Source organism: Corvus hawaiiensis, chromosome 13 (assembly GCF_020740725.1).
Source record: "Corvus hawaiiensis isolate bCorHaw1 chromosome 13, bCorHaw1.pri.cur, whole genome shotgun sequence".
Taxonomy (NCBI): domain Eukaryota; kingdom Metazoa; phylum Chordata; class Aves; order Passeriformes; family Corvidae; genus Corvus; species Corvus hawaiiensis.
The window spans coordinates 10,428,267-10,444,595 of record NC_063225.1 but is presented as its reverse complement, the minus strand read 5'-3'; the positions used below and the strand labels follow the sequence as shown (position 1 = coordinate 10,444,595).

At 47.5% G+C, this 16,329-nt stretch overlaps 2 protein-coding genes across 3 annotated transcripts; both read right to left on the bottom strand.

The window, feature by feature from the left end:
• Window positions 1–90: 90 nt before the first annotated feature.
• On the bottom strand, window positions 91–13,123 carry UBAP1L (ubiquitin associated protein 1 like). Of its 2 annotated transcripts, none has more exons than XM_048317194.1 (6): window positions 13,036–13,123; window positions 8,211–8,362; window positions 6,151–6,891; window positions 5,024–5,233; window positions 2,107–2,208; window positions 91–1,224 (listed from the first exon to the last, which is right to left on the bottom strand). In XM_048317194.1, the coding sequence occupies exons 2-6, from the start codon at window positions 8,340–8,342 to the stop codon at window positions 1,090–1,092; spliced, it is 1,320 nt and encodes a 439-aa protein (XP_048173151.1). In that variant the 5' UTR covers window positions 8,343–8,362; window positions 13,036–13,123; the 3' UTR covers window positions 91–1,089. The 2 variants fall into 2 exon arrangements, with proteins under 2 accessions (XP_048173151.1, XP_048173150.1); XM_048317193.1 differs by lacking the exon at window positions 13,036–13,123 and adding an exon at window positions 10,759–10,956.
• On the bottom strand, window positions 11,845–16,273 carry PDCD7 (programmed cell death 7). Its single transcript, XM_048317195.1, has 5 exons — window positions 15,531–16,273; window positions 14,306–14,444; window positions 13,740–13,976; window positions 13,036–13,123; window positions 11,845–12,665 (listed from the first exon to the last, which is right to left on the bottom strand). The coding sequence occupies exons 1-5, from the start codon at window positions 16,218–16,220 to the stop codon at window positions 12,548–12,550; spliced, it is 1,272 nt and encodes a 423-aa protein (XP_048173152.1). The 5' UTR covers window positions 16,221–16,273; the 3' UTR covers window positions 11,845–12,547.
• Window positions 16,274–16,329: the final 56 nt, after the last annotated feature.

Here is a 16,329-nt window from a genome sequence, read left to right as displayed (position 1 = left end):
ATACAGTGGAAAAATGATACTAATACAACTAAGGATTTTCTCTGCTGGGTTGTGCCAGTTGGCATCCTGACAGAAAAAGACACAAACATGTTGCAGAAGAACCCCCCCAAGCATCTTTACTCAAAGAAATTACATCTGTATCTAATTCAGAGGAAAATAACATACTTTATGTGAAAACACTGTCCACTGTTCCACTGCCAAGCCAAGACACACATCCTGTACAGTGATCCGAATCTCCCATTCTTTGTCATTCAGTTACATACAGAAATTCCCTTGGGCATCCAGATGTTCCTGACGCTGACATTCATGCTTAACTTCATTTGGAGCCACTGTCTTCACAGTTTAGGGAAGCGTCCCCTGAATTTTCCTGATTTGGGCAGAGCATGAGGGCAGTGAGCAATTCCCCATCTCTCTATCCTCATTTCATGAAGTTGCCTGAGGACAAACCTTTGCCTCTACCATTTTTCACTACACTGGATAAACCTCATGTATTTCAAAGGGCAACCTGTTTTCTTTCCTTACCCAAATGGAACTGTGTATTTTTCTCACATTTCTGGTTTAAAATGAGAAGCTAATGCGATCAAAGTGGATTTCATTTATAGTATTCAACCATGACTAAGTCAGCTGAGACTCTTCCCAAGCCAGGACCAACACATGTTCCTGCAGGAGCCTTCAAATTTTAGGAAAACAATTTCTTCTGTTGATTTATATAATCTCTTAAGAATCCTCATTTGATTGTAGCTGAAAACATGACTCCCATCATCCCAGGTGGAGGAAGAACACTATGGTTTGGTTTGGGTTTTGCAAAAATCTAAGCCGAAGGCGGTTTGGATCTTCTTTCATCTAATCTGAACAGCTGAGATGATCAAGGGTGGGGATGCGTGGGTGAGGAGATAAACATTCCTGCTGTGCAGCCGGTGCCTGAATGACAAGCACTCTTATGATGGATGTCCATAAAATGAGACACCAAGGCAGAGCTGTGAAGGTCTGTGTCTGGTACTTCCAGGGGTGGGGATGGAGCAGCAGAATCACCTGAGTCCTTCTGGTCTGGTGTGGAGAGGGGAAGCTGTGACTGCTCCAGGATGCTGCTCAGTGGGTTTTCATCACAAGTTCTTCCAGCGCCCTCTCCCTCTGATTCCCACAAAGCAAAAGAACTTCTTTGATTTCATTTTGCTGGAAGCCCATATCATTAAACTGAGCCAACAGATGCAGGAATTCAGCTGCCTGGAGGAAGAATGAGAAGACAGGAGTGATGTTATCATGGATGGATGTATCATGGGGTTGCAGCAGAAGCACTACTGTGGGACAAGGCTGCAGCCAGAAGATCTGGCTGGGTTGTATCACCATGACAGCAGATCAAGGGCACACATATCCCTGGTAGCACTGAAACTTCTTAAATAAGAAATACTTAATAAAGTCAGCCTCCAGCTTCACTTATTCCTTATAACGTTTATATCAATTCCATGCAGTGTTTGTTGGTATTATAAAGAGAGAAGGGAATGGCAGTGAGCACAGCTGGAATTCATTTGTTCTGCTCCCCACCTTGCTCGGGCTGGGCCCCAGTGCCACAACACCAGAGCTGCGTCCCCAGTAAATAAACCCCTCCCCAACACCAAGACCCGGGCGCCCTCCCACTGCCACTGCCCTAGGGAGCTCCACGGCAATCCTACAGGCATCGGCATCCCAGCAAACAGTGCCAGCCCAGATTTCATGCAGTTCTATCTCCCCAGACTCTTCATTACCCCCAGGAGGAGATTGATGATGGAGACAAATGCCCAGTTCTCCATGATTCTCCACCATGGGGGTAGAAGGGAGAGCTGGCAGGGCAGGAGAGAGCATGAGTGCTGGTGGGCTTAGGACAGGGGACTCCCTGTCCAGGAGCTGAGTGAGCATTGTGCTGCACAACAGGGTGAGAGGAAGAGTGGAGAAGAGTGAAGGAGCAGGTGTCCTCCCCCAGGGGTCCTTATGGTGACACTGCCCCAGAGGTCTGAACCTCCACGAGGCTGCAGGAGGGGCTGTGGAGGCAGAGGGAAGCATGCAGCCCACTGGAAAAGAGAGCCTGGAGGACACAGCACAAAGTGCTGGGCTGTACCATTCCATTCTGACCTTTTTCTCCGAGTACTGGAACATTTCCATGGCTTCCTCCACCTGCCCTTCCTCATAGCCCTGCTTCAGCAGCCGGTCACAGGCACCCAGGTAGCTCAGGAACTGCAGGGGAAGACAGTCAGGTTAATCCAGCCTTGCAGGCATGGGGAGCAACGCCAGTCAGGAGCCCTTTTGCCACCTCCCAGGGACACACCATGAGAGGGACATGAGCCACCACCATCCTGCTGGTTCCCATCTAATGTTCAGCCAGGGTGGTCTGTCTATCTGCAGGATTCCCAGTGGGAGACAACATCTTGGACTCCCTTCACCCTCCCAGGGAGGGAATGGGAACAAGGTGGAGAGAGGACAAGGAGCAAACCAGACATGTGAACATGTGAGATACAGAGCAATGGCCTCCAGGCTGCAGGGTGAGGCAGAGCCTGTCCCAGTGGGATGACTTCACTCAGCTGACCCCGCATCCCTTTGATGCACCAGGGTTCAGTCACCCATGGGTTTGTTCCAGGGTCTGAGTGCAAAACTCACCCCAGGGGAGACCTGTGTGCTGTCATTACAGAAAGTAAACAGTTATTTTTGGCTTTCCTTGTTGTTCTTGGAGTGCTGACAGCACAATTCCCAGCAGCATCTTTAAAATACCATGAGAATCACTTACTGTCCAAAAACATATGAGACAGGCAATAATAAAGGAGCTATACAATAGCAGGGTGAATAAAAACATCCCACAGGTCTCTCCAAAGCTTCTTGATCCAAGGAGAAGCTGATTCATCTCTCCCCAGATCCACCAGCGCACAGACCTCCACCCTCCCCAGCACTGCCATAGACAAGGAGAAGGACTCAGTGAAAGACCATAAAACACATGAAAAAGACAAAAAAGTCTCTCAAACATTGAGTTGATCTATTTTGGCTGAACAGTTGAGTAGGGATTTTCAGAAATACCAGCCTTAAGGAGTGCAGTAACTCAGAAAGGAGTCACTGGTCATTGGCATTCCTCACCTGATATTATTTCTCTCGTTACCAGGCTAATGACAACCCCCGATCATTGCTGTATTTTCTTCCCCTATTGTGACAGAACAGCCACTCACCCACAGCATAACACAGACAATCCTGGCAGCCTGGTCAAGCCCAGCATGAAATTGGTGCCTTTGTCAACTCAATGTTTTTTATCGCTAAAAATATATATATATCCTCAAGACTAAACAAAAAGATTTTTTTTAACACTGACCAGCTGCAGCCTTTGTCATGTCTCAGTTCATATGTACATTGAGGACTCCATGAATCAACGATGCATTTTGAATTTATCAATGATCATGGATCAAAATGCAATGGTGCCTTTTAGTCCATGACATCCTACATGATGAACCTCTGGCATGCTGGGGCAACTAGTCCTGCTTGAGCCTTTCAGAGAAGTTCTTCCACCAAAATTAGGAAAGCATTGCTTCTAAAGAAGGTTACAAAAGGCCTTGCCTTCTCTACCAGGGTGGGCTCTGCCAGTTTCACTTGACGCTGCAAGGAAGTTGAACAATTTTTGGCTACCATCTGATACTTCAGTCAATCCTCACAATTGAAGTAGTCATTGTCACACATCGAAACCTCTATCACCACCAAGTAACAAAGAGCACCCATGCGTCTTCTTTTTAACTTCAGCTGGAACATATTTTCCAGGAAGATTTAGACTAATTTGGTAGTTTGGTACTCATAAGAGATGCATGAAGGGTCAGGCTTTATCTTGGCTGCATTGGGCATATATGGGAAAGATGAGAACTGCCGGTGAAGAAGGCATGAGATAGAAAGCAGACCTTGTCTTTTGGTGCAGTAATCTCTTCTCCAAGGGAATGGAAGTCCCTGTGTTTATACAGAAGGGAGCAGGCTGTACCCATTTCCATCCTTAGTAAGATGCACTCTTTCTTCGTTTTGAACCCAGCAGGCTCTATGAAACAACATGGGCTGGGCTCTGCCCATCTCTCTGTGCCTAGATGAAACCTCTATGGATTGAAGACATAAAGCTTCCCTTCCCACGGAATGGGAAGGAGACTGGCAGCTGGCAGTGGCTGCTCGGCACCGTGCCTGCTCATGCCCTGCCAGGATCTGCTCCTGCTCCCTGGTTTGACAACCCCATGGATATCCCTCTTGCTCAGCTGTGATTAAGACCCTTCTCTCTCTGCAAGAGCTACTTGGATAATTTAGCCCTAAAATCCTCTGCTGGGATGGGCAGGTCCAGCCCCAAGTTTGCCAAGGGAATCAGAGCCAGCAGCCTCCCTCTTGTCATGGATGCTCTGAACCCACCTGGACCATTGTGACATTTGTCTGGACAAGCAGAGACATTAGGAATGAGGATGCAGCACAGCAGGCAGGGACGTACTCACATACCAGGGGTAGGAAGAGGCTGCATGTTAAATAGTTTTAATAAATTCCAGGTTATTATAGAGGGTTCCTCAGGAAAAGAGCTCTGGGAACCCACTGCAGTGCTTGTATGGATTCCCTGCTAGCTCCAACACAGAGAAGTTGTGTTTTGGAGAGAGCCCAACCAAATCTCCAAGGTATTCCCACAGTCCTGCTCTGACAGGATGAGCCATGGCAATAATCACACAAATCCAACAGCTGGGAAAAACGATGTGCAAAAAGTTTCCATGTATGGATGCAAAATTTGTACCTCAAAAGGACATGATGCTTCACACAACAGATTGAACAGATAACAAAACCAGCCATGATAATGCGCTGAAAAGCTGAGGGCGACTCATTGCTATTTTATTACAGCAAAAGTGTAATCTCATGGAAAACCCTGTCAGCTGTGGTCTGACACCAAAGTGGAAAGCCAAGGCCATCAAAAATCCACCCCAAATTAGACAGCCATCCCTTTCTCCATGAAAATCAAGTTTTCCTTTACCAAATTTTCTCACAGTGCTGTGCCAGCTCCACCAACCTGACTTAAGCTTTGCCTTCCAGTCTTCTGGAGGGTGAGGATGGCTTTGTGGGTGGGGTAGCCCAGGGCTATGACGGGCTCAATGAGGTCTCGCTCCTCTTGGCTCAGTGCAGAGAGCAGGTCAGCCGAGGAATCCGTCTGGGATCTGTGGGAGCTGAGAGGTCGTCCAGGCGTGGAGGCAGGGGGGAGGCAAGTGTAGGGGCTGAGAGACTGCAAGGAAAAAAGCAGATGGTCTTATTGCTCCAGGTCATGGAATGAAGCGAAACAACCCAGGTTGAGGCAATGCTTCTGAATGATGGTGGTTACCTTGCTCTCTCCAGAAGAGGAAAATTCCCATACAAGGAACATCAAATGGGCATCAAATGAGACTGGACTTAATTAAATCCAGGCTCAGCTATAGATACAGGTCAGAGAAGACACAGGTCAGCTCAGGCTGGGTGTTGTACAAATACACAGGTGTTTAATCTTTCCTTAAATACTCCATGTCAAATGCAAATGCATATAAATAACCTGGTCATTTATGTGTCTGATGGCTTTATTGCAGATTTTCAGTAATTCATCTCCTAAATCTCTCAAGCAGCTGGATTAGATGCAATTTCTTAAAAGCAGGGTGCAATTCAGATTTAAGGTGACAGAGTATTATTTACTCCATCCTTTCACATCACTGTCTCTATCACTAAATGATCTGTATTTCTAGTAGGACTATGAAGTCCATAGTTTCCCAGAAAAGACATAATGACTGTAAGGGAACATTTCCCTATAAACCCCACTTATATCTGTTAGAAGGGAATAACATAGCAAAAAGAGAACAAAACCCCCATATTTCACTCTTTTTTTAGTGATTCAATTGAAAATCAGATTAGACCCTGCTTGGGAAAAACATAGATGTTTTGGTCAGAGCAAGTAAATGTGCACCCAGAAAGCTTCTTTCAACCTCAGTGAGAAAAATCAAACCCTTTCTTCACTTCTTGTGAAAACTTCAGCAATTCCTCATGGGTCCAGTGTTTCCGAAGCCCCATTTTGGTTCCTTTTTCTGGCCAGCCCCCACCAAATGAGACCAATTCGATGCCCTCCACCTCCCTCCTCTCACAGCAATGAACAAAGGGCCAGCAAAGGAAGCTGCTCACCGGTACTGTGGGCTTGTGCTGCTTGATGGGAGGGATTGGCGCCGCTGTGGCTGGCGGAGTTGGCAACTGGGACATGTGCGGACCTGGCCCATACTTGACGCTGCAATTGGTGCCAGGACACTGGGGGAGCAGCCGTGGCACCGGGATCCCCCTGCTCCCTGTGGCAGCTCTGTTCAAAGGATGCACCAAAGCAGCCAGCTTCCTCCTGGCGGCTTCCAGCTCGTTCTTCATGTTGTTAAATATCACCATGGATCTTCTCTGCTTGCTGGGGTCTGGGCTGGCTGGGCTGTGGATATTGTTCTCTGGTGAGGGCTCCAGCCAGCCAGGCGATGTCTTTGGTCGGGTCTGGTAAAAGCCGGGACGTGAAGACACACTTCTCCCAGAGCTTCTCCTCCTGGAGAGGAGCCTCTCATCCTTGTCATTCTCTTCCCAAGAGGTTGAGGAGTACTCATCATCCGAGTACTCACCCTCCTCTGAGTGCCAGGTGTCACTCTCAGTGTCGGAGAGGGCCACCCTGCCCTTGGCATGCCCGTAGGAGCTGTCGGCTGCGCTCAGGCTGACGGAGCGCCGCACTGCCCCGTCCCGGCCTCGCCCCCCGTAGGTGTCAGTGGGGTCCACCAGCAGCAGCCAGCATGGGGGAGCTGTGGGGACGACTTCGGAAGTGACCCGATGCCGGGAGGTTTGCTGCTGAGAGGCCACCTCCACCCAGTACAGCACTTTCCTTTCCAGTGAGAAGTCGTGCTGTGAAAGAGCGAGAGCAAGCTGGTGAGGACATGTGAAACCAGACCATGTGGCATGGAGCAAACCATGCACTCCACAAGGCATCTTAAGGCTGCAGCCTTCCCATATCAGCTTCTATTTCCCTGAACATTAGGGTTGGCTGTAGGATTGGGCAGTGCCAGCCTCATCTCTATAGGGAATCCCCAAATTTATACTTGCAAACAGTCTATCTATTAAGGCATTACTATTGTGAGTTGCACCTACAATTCTTTGGAAAAGTGTTTTATGCTTGGAGGTGTTTGTGTCACTTTGACTGCTGTGGAAGGTAGGAGGGTGCAGACAGAAGTGGGCATCCCAGTTTTAGACACCTGCAGAGAGGCACTGCATTCAGCCATAGGCTGCCCCCAGGATGGTGGCAGAGCTCGTTTGTGACCCTCAGCAACAGTGCTTGGCAGAGACACTTCAGGCACATGGGCCAGGGAAGATGCCACCTCGGGCAGAAGCAGAACCAGCCACGGGATTCTCTAGTGGCGCCAGGGGCTCGGCTGGTCCCCAAACAGAGTTGTCATTTCCACATAGTTCAGCTTAAAATATAAGTGTGTTTGTGACTGAAATCTGAGGGTTTTCCTGGAACAAACAAGTCTTGCCCGTCCCAGAGCTCTCCAAACAAGGTCTCCTCCTGACAGGCAGGCAAGTATATTCAGAGCCCAGGAATGCTGTTTTTACTGCTCCTGCCACTTGGGTCAGTTGTGGACCCAAATCAGCCTCCCGGAGGAAAACACCCCCACATCCCTCCAGAAGGATCAGCCTGAACCAGCAGCACAATGACTTGGCCTCAGAGGGGAGCACCAAATCATCTCCAAGTAGGGAGAAACACGGGGTATTTTTATATCTATTTTTATATTTATATATATTTATATATTTATATATATATATATATATATATATATATATATAAACAGGTATATGCTGCCGGCACAGGTAGTATTGCCTGGTTATAGCTGGTAGATTTATTGGTAAATATGTAATAGATATTATTAATAAAAGAGACAGTGGTAACTCCAGAGTAGAAAACAACCCTGGAGCAGAGCCTGAAGTTTGTCCTCCTATCCCAGAAAGACCTAACCCTCCTGATTGGAAAGGATTTTAAAAAGCAACCCCAAACCAACCCCACTGTCACCGCCACACACCACAAATCATCCTCACCTCCTCCCAATACTGCTGCAAACCAGACAGTGAAGAGGGGATCAGTTAGGAGGTTTCCCTTCCCTTCTTTTGTAAGAGAACACTGCTGACATCCCTTTGAGCATCCCCCAGCAGTGACCCGGGTGTGGACTCACCATGGTGCTCATGAGGATGTCAGTGCAGTCGGGGACCTCAATATCCGGGGCAGTGATTAAAGTGATTTCTCCCTCTGAGTCCCCATCGAGGCTCATGGCCATCCGGAAGGGAACTTCATCCAGGTAGTTCATTGGTGCTGCCTGATTTCTTGCTGCCGGGAGGGAAACAAAAACTGTAAAAGGAAGGACTAGCATCTCTTAAGTTGGGTGGAAGGAGAGAAAGATGAGCTATTTCAAGCGCCAGCTGGGTAAAAACAGATTGGCAAAATCTTAATTACTGACAGCAGGAAGCTTTGTCTGAACTAACCTTTGCTATTCTCAACTTGAGCCAGCAGGACCTGACCAAGTTTATGGCTTCGTTTGGCAGAGACCCTGGGCATTTTTCTCCTCCATACCCACCCTGCTGCTTCCCATCCCTCCTGTCTCTCCCTCTCCCTCTGGTGCCATCGCACGGTCCCTTCCCCAAGCTGGGGACAGATTGAGCACTTATTACAGTCATAGAGGGAGAAAGCACAGCCAAGGAGGACAGCTTGCAGGTCTCCCCTGTCTGTGCAACCTGTGGTGATAGAGCTCATGCACACAGCCTCGTGTTGCTAAGCCACCACATGCAGCATCCCAAGGGAGCTGGGGTGAGGGCATCCCTTCTGGCAGCAGCCAACTGGGAGCCAGGCAAGGAGGCTGGTACATCAGGCAAGCTTGGGAATTAGGGGGATGTCAAATAAGCCATTTTTAAGATCAGCTTTCAGGAACCATGCATTTATTTTAAGTGTGGTGATGGTTTTAGATCAGGAATTGCAGGGGAGAGAAAAATTGCTGGTGAACTGGGAACGGTGTCAGGGAAAATATTACTGCAGTAGTGTTGCCATCAGGTCTCTATAAATGTCTCAGTTTAGTAAAAAGCCATTACTTGCTGCATGAAGCCTCAAGCTTTCAGCTTCCCAGTGATGACAGTGTGTAAAATAATTTCTTTTATAAATTATAAACTGTTAGGAGCTGGTAGCCAGTCTTCCACCGAGTTCTGGTACTGGCAGTATGTGCCTGCTCATCCCAAAGTCCTCAGCACTCATCCTCAGGTCACACAGTAAATATGTATGTGACATCCCTAAGTGCTTTTCCCAATCACTTTTTTCCTTTAAAAACAAACAGCTTCTATGACAACAAGGATAAACATACCACTAAAAGAAAATATGCAGAAGAATATACACAAGAATGACAAAACTGCCTGTTTAATGTAAAAATGAGAGTCTGTAATGGGAGATGGGGTTCAGGGTAGTTTCCTGTGTTGGCAAAGGACTCTAAAAGAGCTTGCAGGCCAGAGAAAGTGACACACACAGTCAACATGTACAATCACTCGGTGCAACTCAGCTGGCTGTGCCAGAATGACAACAGGGCTGTCACTTTGCCTGCTTATGCCAGGAGCCTTTAATAGCTCTGCACAAGCAGAACCCCTAACGAGCTTTCTGCTCCTGCACATGTCCTGCCACTAACATGCGACACAGGCAACGTGTTGGGATCCCACATGGAGCCAGGCCATCTGCTCAGCTTAAGAGGGCTCAGCCTATGGAACAATCCACGTCAGCACTGGCAAAGGTGACACCTGAAAACATCTGTAAGCAAAGCCACCTTCCCTCAGCTTTTTGCTACTCCTCGAGCAGCTCCTGCATGCAAGGGGGACAGACCTTCCCTGCAGCTTGGGCTGTAAACCGGCTCTTCTCAAAATCCCAGGGTGCTGAGGAAAGGAGTGTCTCAGCATCTGTCACCCAGAATGCCTCCACTCAGGTTCAAATTGTACTTCAAGGGATTGGGATGGGTAGTGTGTGTGTCTGAAGCCACAATTAAGAAATATATGAGGAGATGATGGTACTGTACTTTGCTGTATTTCACTGCATAAATACTGTGCTCTAAGAGAGGTTCCCACAAGTGTTAATTCCCAAAACCACAGTTTAGAAAACAAGAAGTACTTTGGGGCAGGAGCAATGACAACAAAAATGCTACAAGAAAAGGATAAAAGAGGGTCAGTTATAAACACCGACTCCCACCAGAAGGGAACTCCTACAAGGGCTCTGACCTCATCTTCTCCACACCAGTCCTGCCCACCTCCACACTGCAGACACCAACCAGTGCACACCAGTTCACATCAGGAAGAGGATGTGCCTAAACAGCAGGAGAAACCTGACCTGCACCAGGACCAGGGGAGGAATAGGATACAAATGAGGCTTGGAAACTCACAGCCAACCCCTCTCAGAAGTGGGCTACACTAAGTTCTTAAAACCAGTGGGAAATATTATACTCAGAAAAACAGGAATCAAGTCTGAACATGCTTTTTAATTAATACCCTGTGCCCATGTATTTTATGAGTTGAGATTTTAAACATTCCTCTCCATGTGTGGCTTCAACAACTTCCTCACTAAAGCTATTAAACATTTTAATGCAGATGTTGCTAGACAGGAGCAAATACACAGAACAAACCACAGAACACACCTAAAGGTAGATCCTCCCCTGGCATTTTCAAGCCCTATGTTTATTAGCAATATGAAGCTGTCCTTACCATCAGATGAACTCATGGAGCTCTCCTCACACAGCACAAGGGAGAACACGGCTGCTGCTTTTCTGCCTCCTTATCTACTGCTCAGCTCTTTAAATTCCTGCAGTGTCAGACAAGCAGCTGACTTGGACAGCTTTAAGATAATCATAGCTTAAGTGGTTGGCCTGTTCCATCAGACATGCTGATGGTACAAGGAGCCTAATTGTTGAAGCAGAGCATCCTCTGGTCACTAAGCTGCCTGAACTGAAACTGTTGGGTTTGTATTGGTTTTATGCAGTTTTTTTTATTTTTATATTTGAACTTGTGTGTTTTCATCAGGGAAGACTCCCCAGGATCGGCCTTGGGTCTGGAGTAATGAGATGCTGGAAGTGACATTAGGGATGGGAGGATGTAGGGAAGAGCAAATCAGAATGACATCTGCAGAGGACTTCATGGCAATCTGTATTTTGGGGTGCTACAGGTGAGCAAAACCTGCAAACTTCTGCACTCATATTCTATCAGAAACTACTAGTTCACGTCTCTTACTGACAGAAACCAGTGCAAAGGTTCAGCGAGGACACTACTAACATTACACCTAAAGCTCAAGTATTGAATTTAGGCAATGACGTGCATGAATTACGCACTGTTGTGACGCCAAGAGGCAAAGCACTGGAGAGATTAATTTGATTCCCACACATTGGGGCTAAGCAAGAATAAGGACTGCAGCTCTGGAAAGGTGCCACAGCAATCTGCGTACAACAGCAAAGCTCCAAATCCATATGGCCCATCACAGTTACAAGAAAACTGTCCAGAACATGGAAAGCTTTGACATCAGATGCCTCTGTCACCTTGCAGGAGGGAGAAGTTCCTTCAAACAAACCTTTTCCCAACAATTCTCTCCTTGTTGGAGTTGTATTTGATACAAAGTACTCAAACAAATCTCTCCCCCAGCATGAAAATGCTTTAAACAAAAAACCAAAAATCCCTTTTTCTCTATTTGTTCTACACAAAAAAAACCAACTCACAAAATAAAGCTGTGGTTTTTAATCAAATACTATAGACGTGATGTGTCCCTATACAAAAATATCTACATAGGCAAAACACTTGCAGTAGGTTAGACATCAGATTTTATTAGGTTTTTTTCCAGCAGGCTTATTCATCAAATTTTATTTATTCGCATGGCTATCGGACCTATTTCACCACAACTGGGAATTTTTTCCATGTTTTGGTATCAGTTTTAGTCCACAAAAGTAAAATAGCAGCAGCTGCTTTACTCAACCTTGAAAAACCCTGTCTTGTTTGTACTTCAGGATTCGTTTAAACTTGTAATAGGTTTGTCTCTACACCCAAAAATACAGGAACTATTTTGACAGTGATGCTTGATGTGTTTCATTTAAGAAGAAAAACATGTTTACTAATGATCTCGTCTTATTTTTTTTAATTTCTTCATTTCTGAAGTTTTTCATCATCCTTTATAAAGACAAAAGCCACTAAAAATGGGATATTAGTACTGGCACAAATACCACTATCAGCAGTGTTCCTTTATTAAGATTGAGATTTAACAAGAACTTGCAGCAGGATTGTAATTCCACACCATGAGAAGCCTGGCAGCTCTGGGCTTGCTCAGCTAATTCCCTGCACAGTCAATCAGCAAAAACAATTCTTAAAACTTTTTTTCAAGACGTTCCAGTAAAGACATTCCAGTACCTGGCTGCCGAAAGAGAGGACGAGACTTCCTCTTTGGACCCTCTCATATTTACACATGTAATTGTAACAAAGCAGTCCTCCAAAGTTAAAATAATTTATAACTAAATTATCTGACAGCAGTGGCCCAAGTGTCATTGGTGGGGAGACTTGGGAGAACCCATCCTGGAGGGATGCAGCTTCCTTCGGGGTGGTCAGCTGGCACCAAGTACTGATCCCATTCATGCCTTTAACAGAGAGAGCATTGTTTGAGAGGAGAGCTGGGATTTATTTGGTGGTAAGATTTATTATATACCCACATAGATGTTACTGATCAACACAAAACCCTCTATAATTTTACTCTTAAACTTGTTTTTCAAAAGACAAATGTGAAAATTCAATGTTCTGGTGTTAAATGGAATGATCATGCATGGAAGTGCACTCTGCCTCACATGAGCATCTGTTGGATATGACTCAAGCAAGAAACTTGAAAAAAACCAGAACAATCCATTGCATAACCATATTTGGAAGCTAACAAACCAAAAGGGGCATTGAATTTATAATTGCAAAAAACACTGTTTGTCATCTCTGATAATAAAATTCTTTCTTTGGTTTTACCTGATCTGGATTAGAGCTGCTACAGAATGTTCAGCTTGTAAGTAGTAGTCTCTGAAAGGCTGCAGTAGATGGGCAAGCGGGAATTCAGCTGTGAAAACACAGACACAGAAACTGTTTAATAATCCGGAAAACCCTTCCATTCTAGTGAGTCTCAGAAGCCCCAGATTTGCCAAATCATTTGCTACTGCCTAGCTGTAACCTGAAATCAGGTCCCTAGATAATATATGAAAGACTGTTTACATGTTACACATCTCCTGGTCCGTACCACAGCTGTCAGAGGAAAGCCAAGACTAGCAAAACTTTTCCTGACTCCACCCTCTAAATACAGGGAACATACGGACACTGAATCTTTACAGATTACCTGAGTCACACTTACCAAAGCAGCAGAATAAAGCACCTACTGGGTTCTGGAAGTCTTCAATCTATTCTTTTTATTCTCACTTCAGTTTAATCTACAATCTCTTCTTGCAAAACATTATGAAACCAGCTTGAGATGTACTGCAGTCCATGTCAAAGAGCTCAACAGTTCCTCTTACACCACAGGTGTTAACAGCATTATGTTTATCCCCCGTTCTCAGACCATAAATTACTCCAGTGGATGATCCCTTTCTCAACCAGATCTGTGCCTGCATTTCAAATCCAGTGTCTGTGAGATGGGGATGTGGTACGGAAAAACACTGTTAAGAACAGCATGCAAAATTTACCTGGATCCCCAAACAGCTTGGAATCCATTTCCAGTTTCTGCTGTAGTAGTTTTTCCCTTTCCTTCTTCTGTTTCTTTTCCATTTCCCTCTTCCTTTCCTCCTCCTGTTCTCCCTCCAGCATAACCCTTAATGCTCTTTCCTCAGCTTCATACAGTTCTGTGCGAGTTTTGAGCAATGTTTTGAGACTCTCCACCTGATTTTCAAATGCTTCATCTGCTGAGGGGGGTGGACAGACACCTGAACAGAAAGAAAAGTGACTTTAAGTTTTCATATTCAGAAGGGGGTTTGTTACCTGACTTGAGAGCAGAGCTGGCAGAATCTCAGAGGAACATGATCTTAACCTTGTTAACAGATGGAATTCTTACTGCAATAATCCTTCTTCTAGAAAGTGCTTGGAAACATAGGAACACAAACACTGAATTCAGCATTTTGTACCTATTCTTGTAATTAAAATCACAACAAAGAGACAGCTTTTAGAAGCTGCACCTTGTTAGTCAGCACAGGGCACCCTCATCTTATTTCCTGCGTGTGCAATTTAAAAAGTTTGGATCAATCTTGTAATTAACCTTTCCTGGCAGCAGCCTCTTTCCTCAGTTTCCGAAGCTTTTCCAGCCCACGCAGGATGTCCATCATCCTCTTTGTGTCCGCTTGCTTCTTCCGGACTTCAGACAGGACACTGTCAGCAGCAGCCTTCAGCTCTCGTTCCTATGAAAGGAAGGAAAAAACAGACAAGATGCGGGAAATATTCCTTGAAGACAAGAATCAAATGGTATTTTCAGAGATTAGCAAAGCACCAGAGAGCAGAGTGACTTCATAGTAATAGCAGTAAGTCAAGTCAACCATCCAGCCTTGCCTTTTTATGAAAAAAAGGTCAAAACACCAGAGAGTTCAGAAAACAAAAAAGAATGCCGTGGGACTCATACATTTGGGCTGAATCATGGAATTGTTAAAGCTGGAAAAGATCATCAAGTCCAACTGTCAAGCCAGCAGCACCACAATGTTCACCACTAAACCATGTCCTCAAGTGCCACATCCAGACATTTTTGAACACTTCCTAGATGGTTTATGAATTGTGAAAGCCTGAGAGCCTTTAACCACAGAAATTTAGGGAAAATATCTAACAATAAACAGAAACCATCCCAGTTCCACAGTTCTGCAATTAAAGACCATTAACCTGCCATAGTCTGACCACAAACCCTTCCCCAGCAGCTGCTCTGGACCATCCCAGCAGCAAACCAGCAGAAAGGGAGCTCTTTAGCCAAAAACTAACAGAAAGGTGCCTACAGCACTTCCCAACGAGTCTAATTTGAGGTGGGTTTTTTTGCTTTGGAGATGCTTTACTTCCTGATGAGATCAAAAAGCTTGCAAACCACAAGCTTTAGAAGGATGAAAGCAGGAGGCAAGGCTGATGGATACTGAAACAGCACTGACCACCACAGGGTAGCTGTGAGCTGTATGGGTAGGCTGAGACTGGGAACAGAGAGGAAAACCTCCAAGAGTTCAGAAACAACTTAAACCCCAATTTCATGTCAAGGCCTAGAATATGAGGGCAAAACCGAGCTGCTCAAGACTTCTAAGGAAGAAGCAGGATTGCAGGCCTTGGAAACAGCACGTCTCTCAGCATACTGAAATCATGCAGCACCTCGATGGCACCCACTGAAGCGCAGGGGTCAAAGCCAGGTGCGGGACAGGCACAGCTCGCCGTGACTCCGTTACCGGCAGGTCAACCCCGCTCCACCGCGCTGTCCTGGAGCCCCGAGGAGAGGCAGGACCAGGCGCTCAGGACCGTACCCGGTTCTTTTCCTCCACCTCCTGGATGCACTTAGCCCGCCACTGGTCGATCTTGGCCTCCCGCTCGGCAGCCCGGGCCGCCTCCTCCTCCTTGGCCGCCCTGGCTTCGTGCTTCCTCCGCTGCAGGCGCAGCCTCCTCTTCCTCGCCCTCTCGGCCTTCCTGCGCAGCGCCTCGCCGTAGCCGGGCTCCCGCAGGGGCCGCACGACCTCCCGCAGCTCCCGCAGCGCCGCCTCCGCCTCCTCCCGCGTCCGGGCCCAGCCCGGTTCGTCACCCTCGTCCTCGCTGCGTCGCAGGGCCCGGCAGAGCGCCGTCAGCCGGGCCACCCGCCCCAGCGCCGCCACCGCCACGGCCCGGGCGCTGCTGGGGCTGGCGGCGGCGGGCGGCGGTGGCGGCGAGGGAGCGGCGTGGCGGCGGCCCAAGAACTGCGACAGCCACAGCTCATCCTGCTGCCGCTGCACCGCCTCCTCCTCGGCCGGTGCCCGCGGCGGGGCCGCCGCTAAGTAGGGGACGCCCGGCGGGAAGCGCGGTCCCCCCTCACCCGCAGGCGGCGGCGGCGGCAAGAAGAAAGGCGGGGGTGCCACCGGCCCCACCGCGAAGGGCGCTGGGCGGACGGTGGGGCCAGGGAAGGGCGGTGGGAAAGCGCGGAACGGCGGCGGGAGGCGGGCGGGGAACGGCGGCGGCTGCGCCATGATCCCGCCACAACCCTCAGCGCGCCGCCATGATGCACCTCAGCTCCCGCCTGAGCACAGCGCCACAGCGCCGCCTGGCGGCCGGGAGGACCCGCCCCGCCCGCCTCTC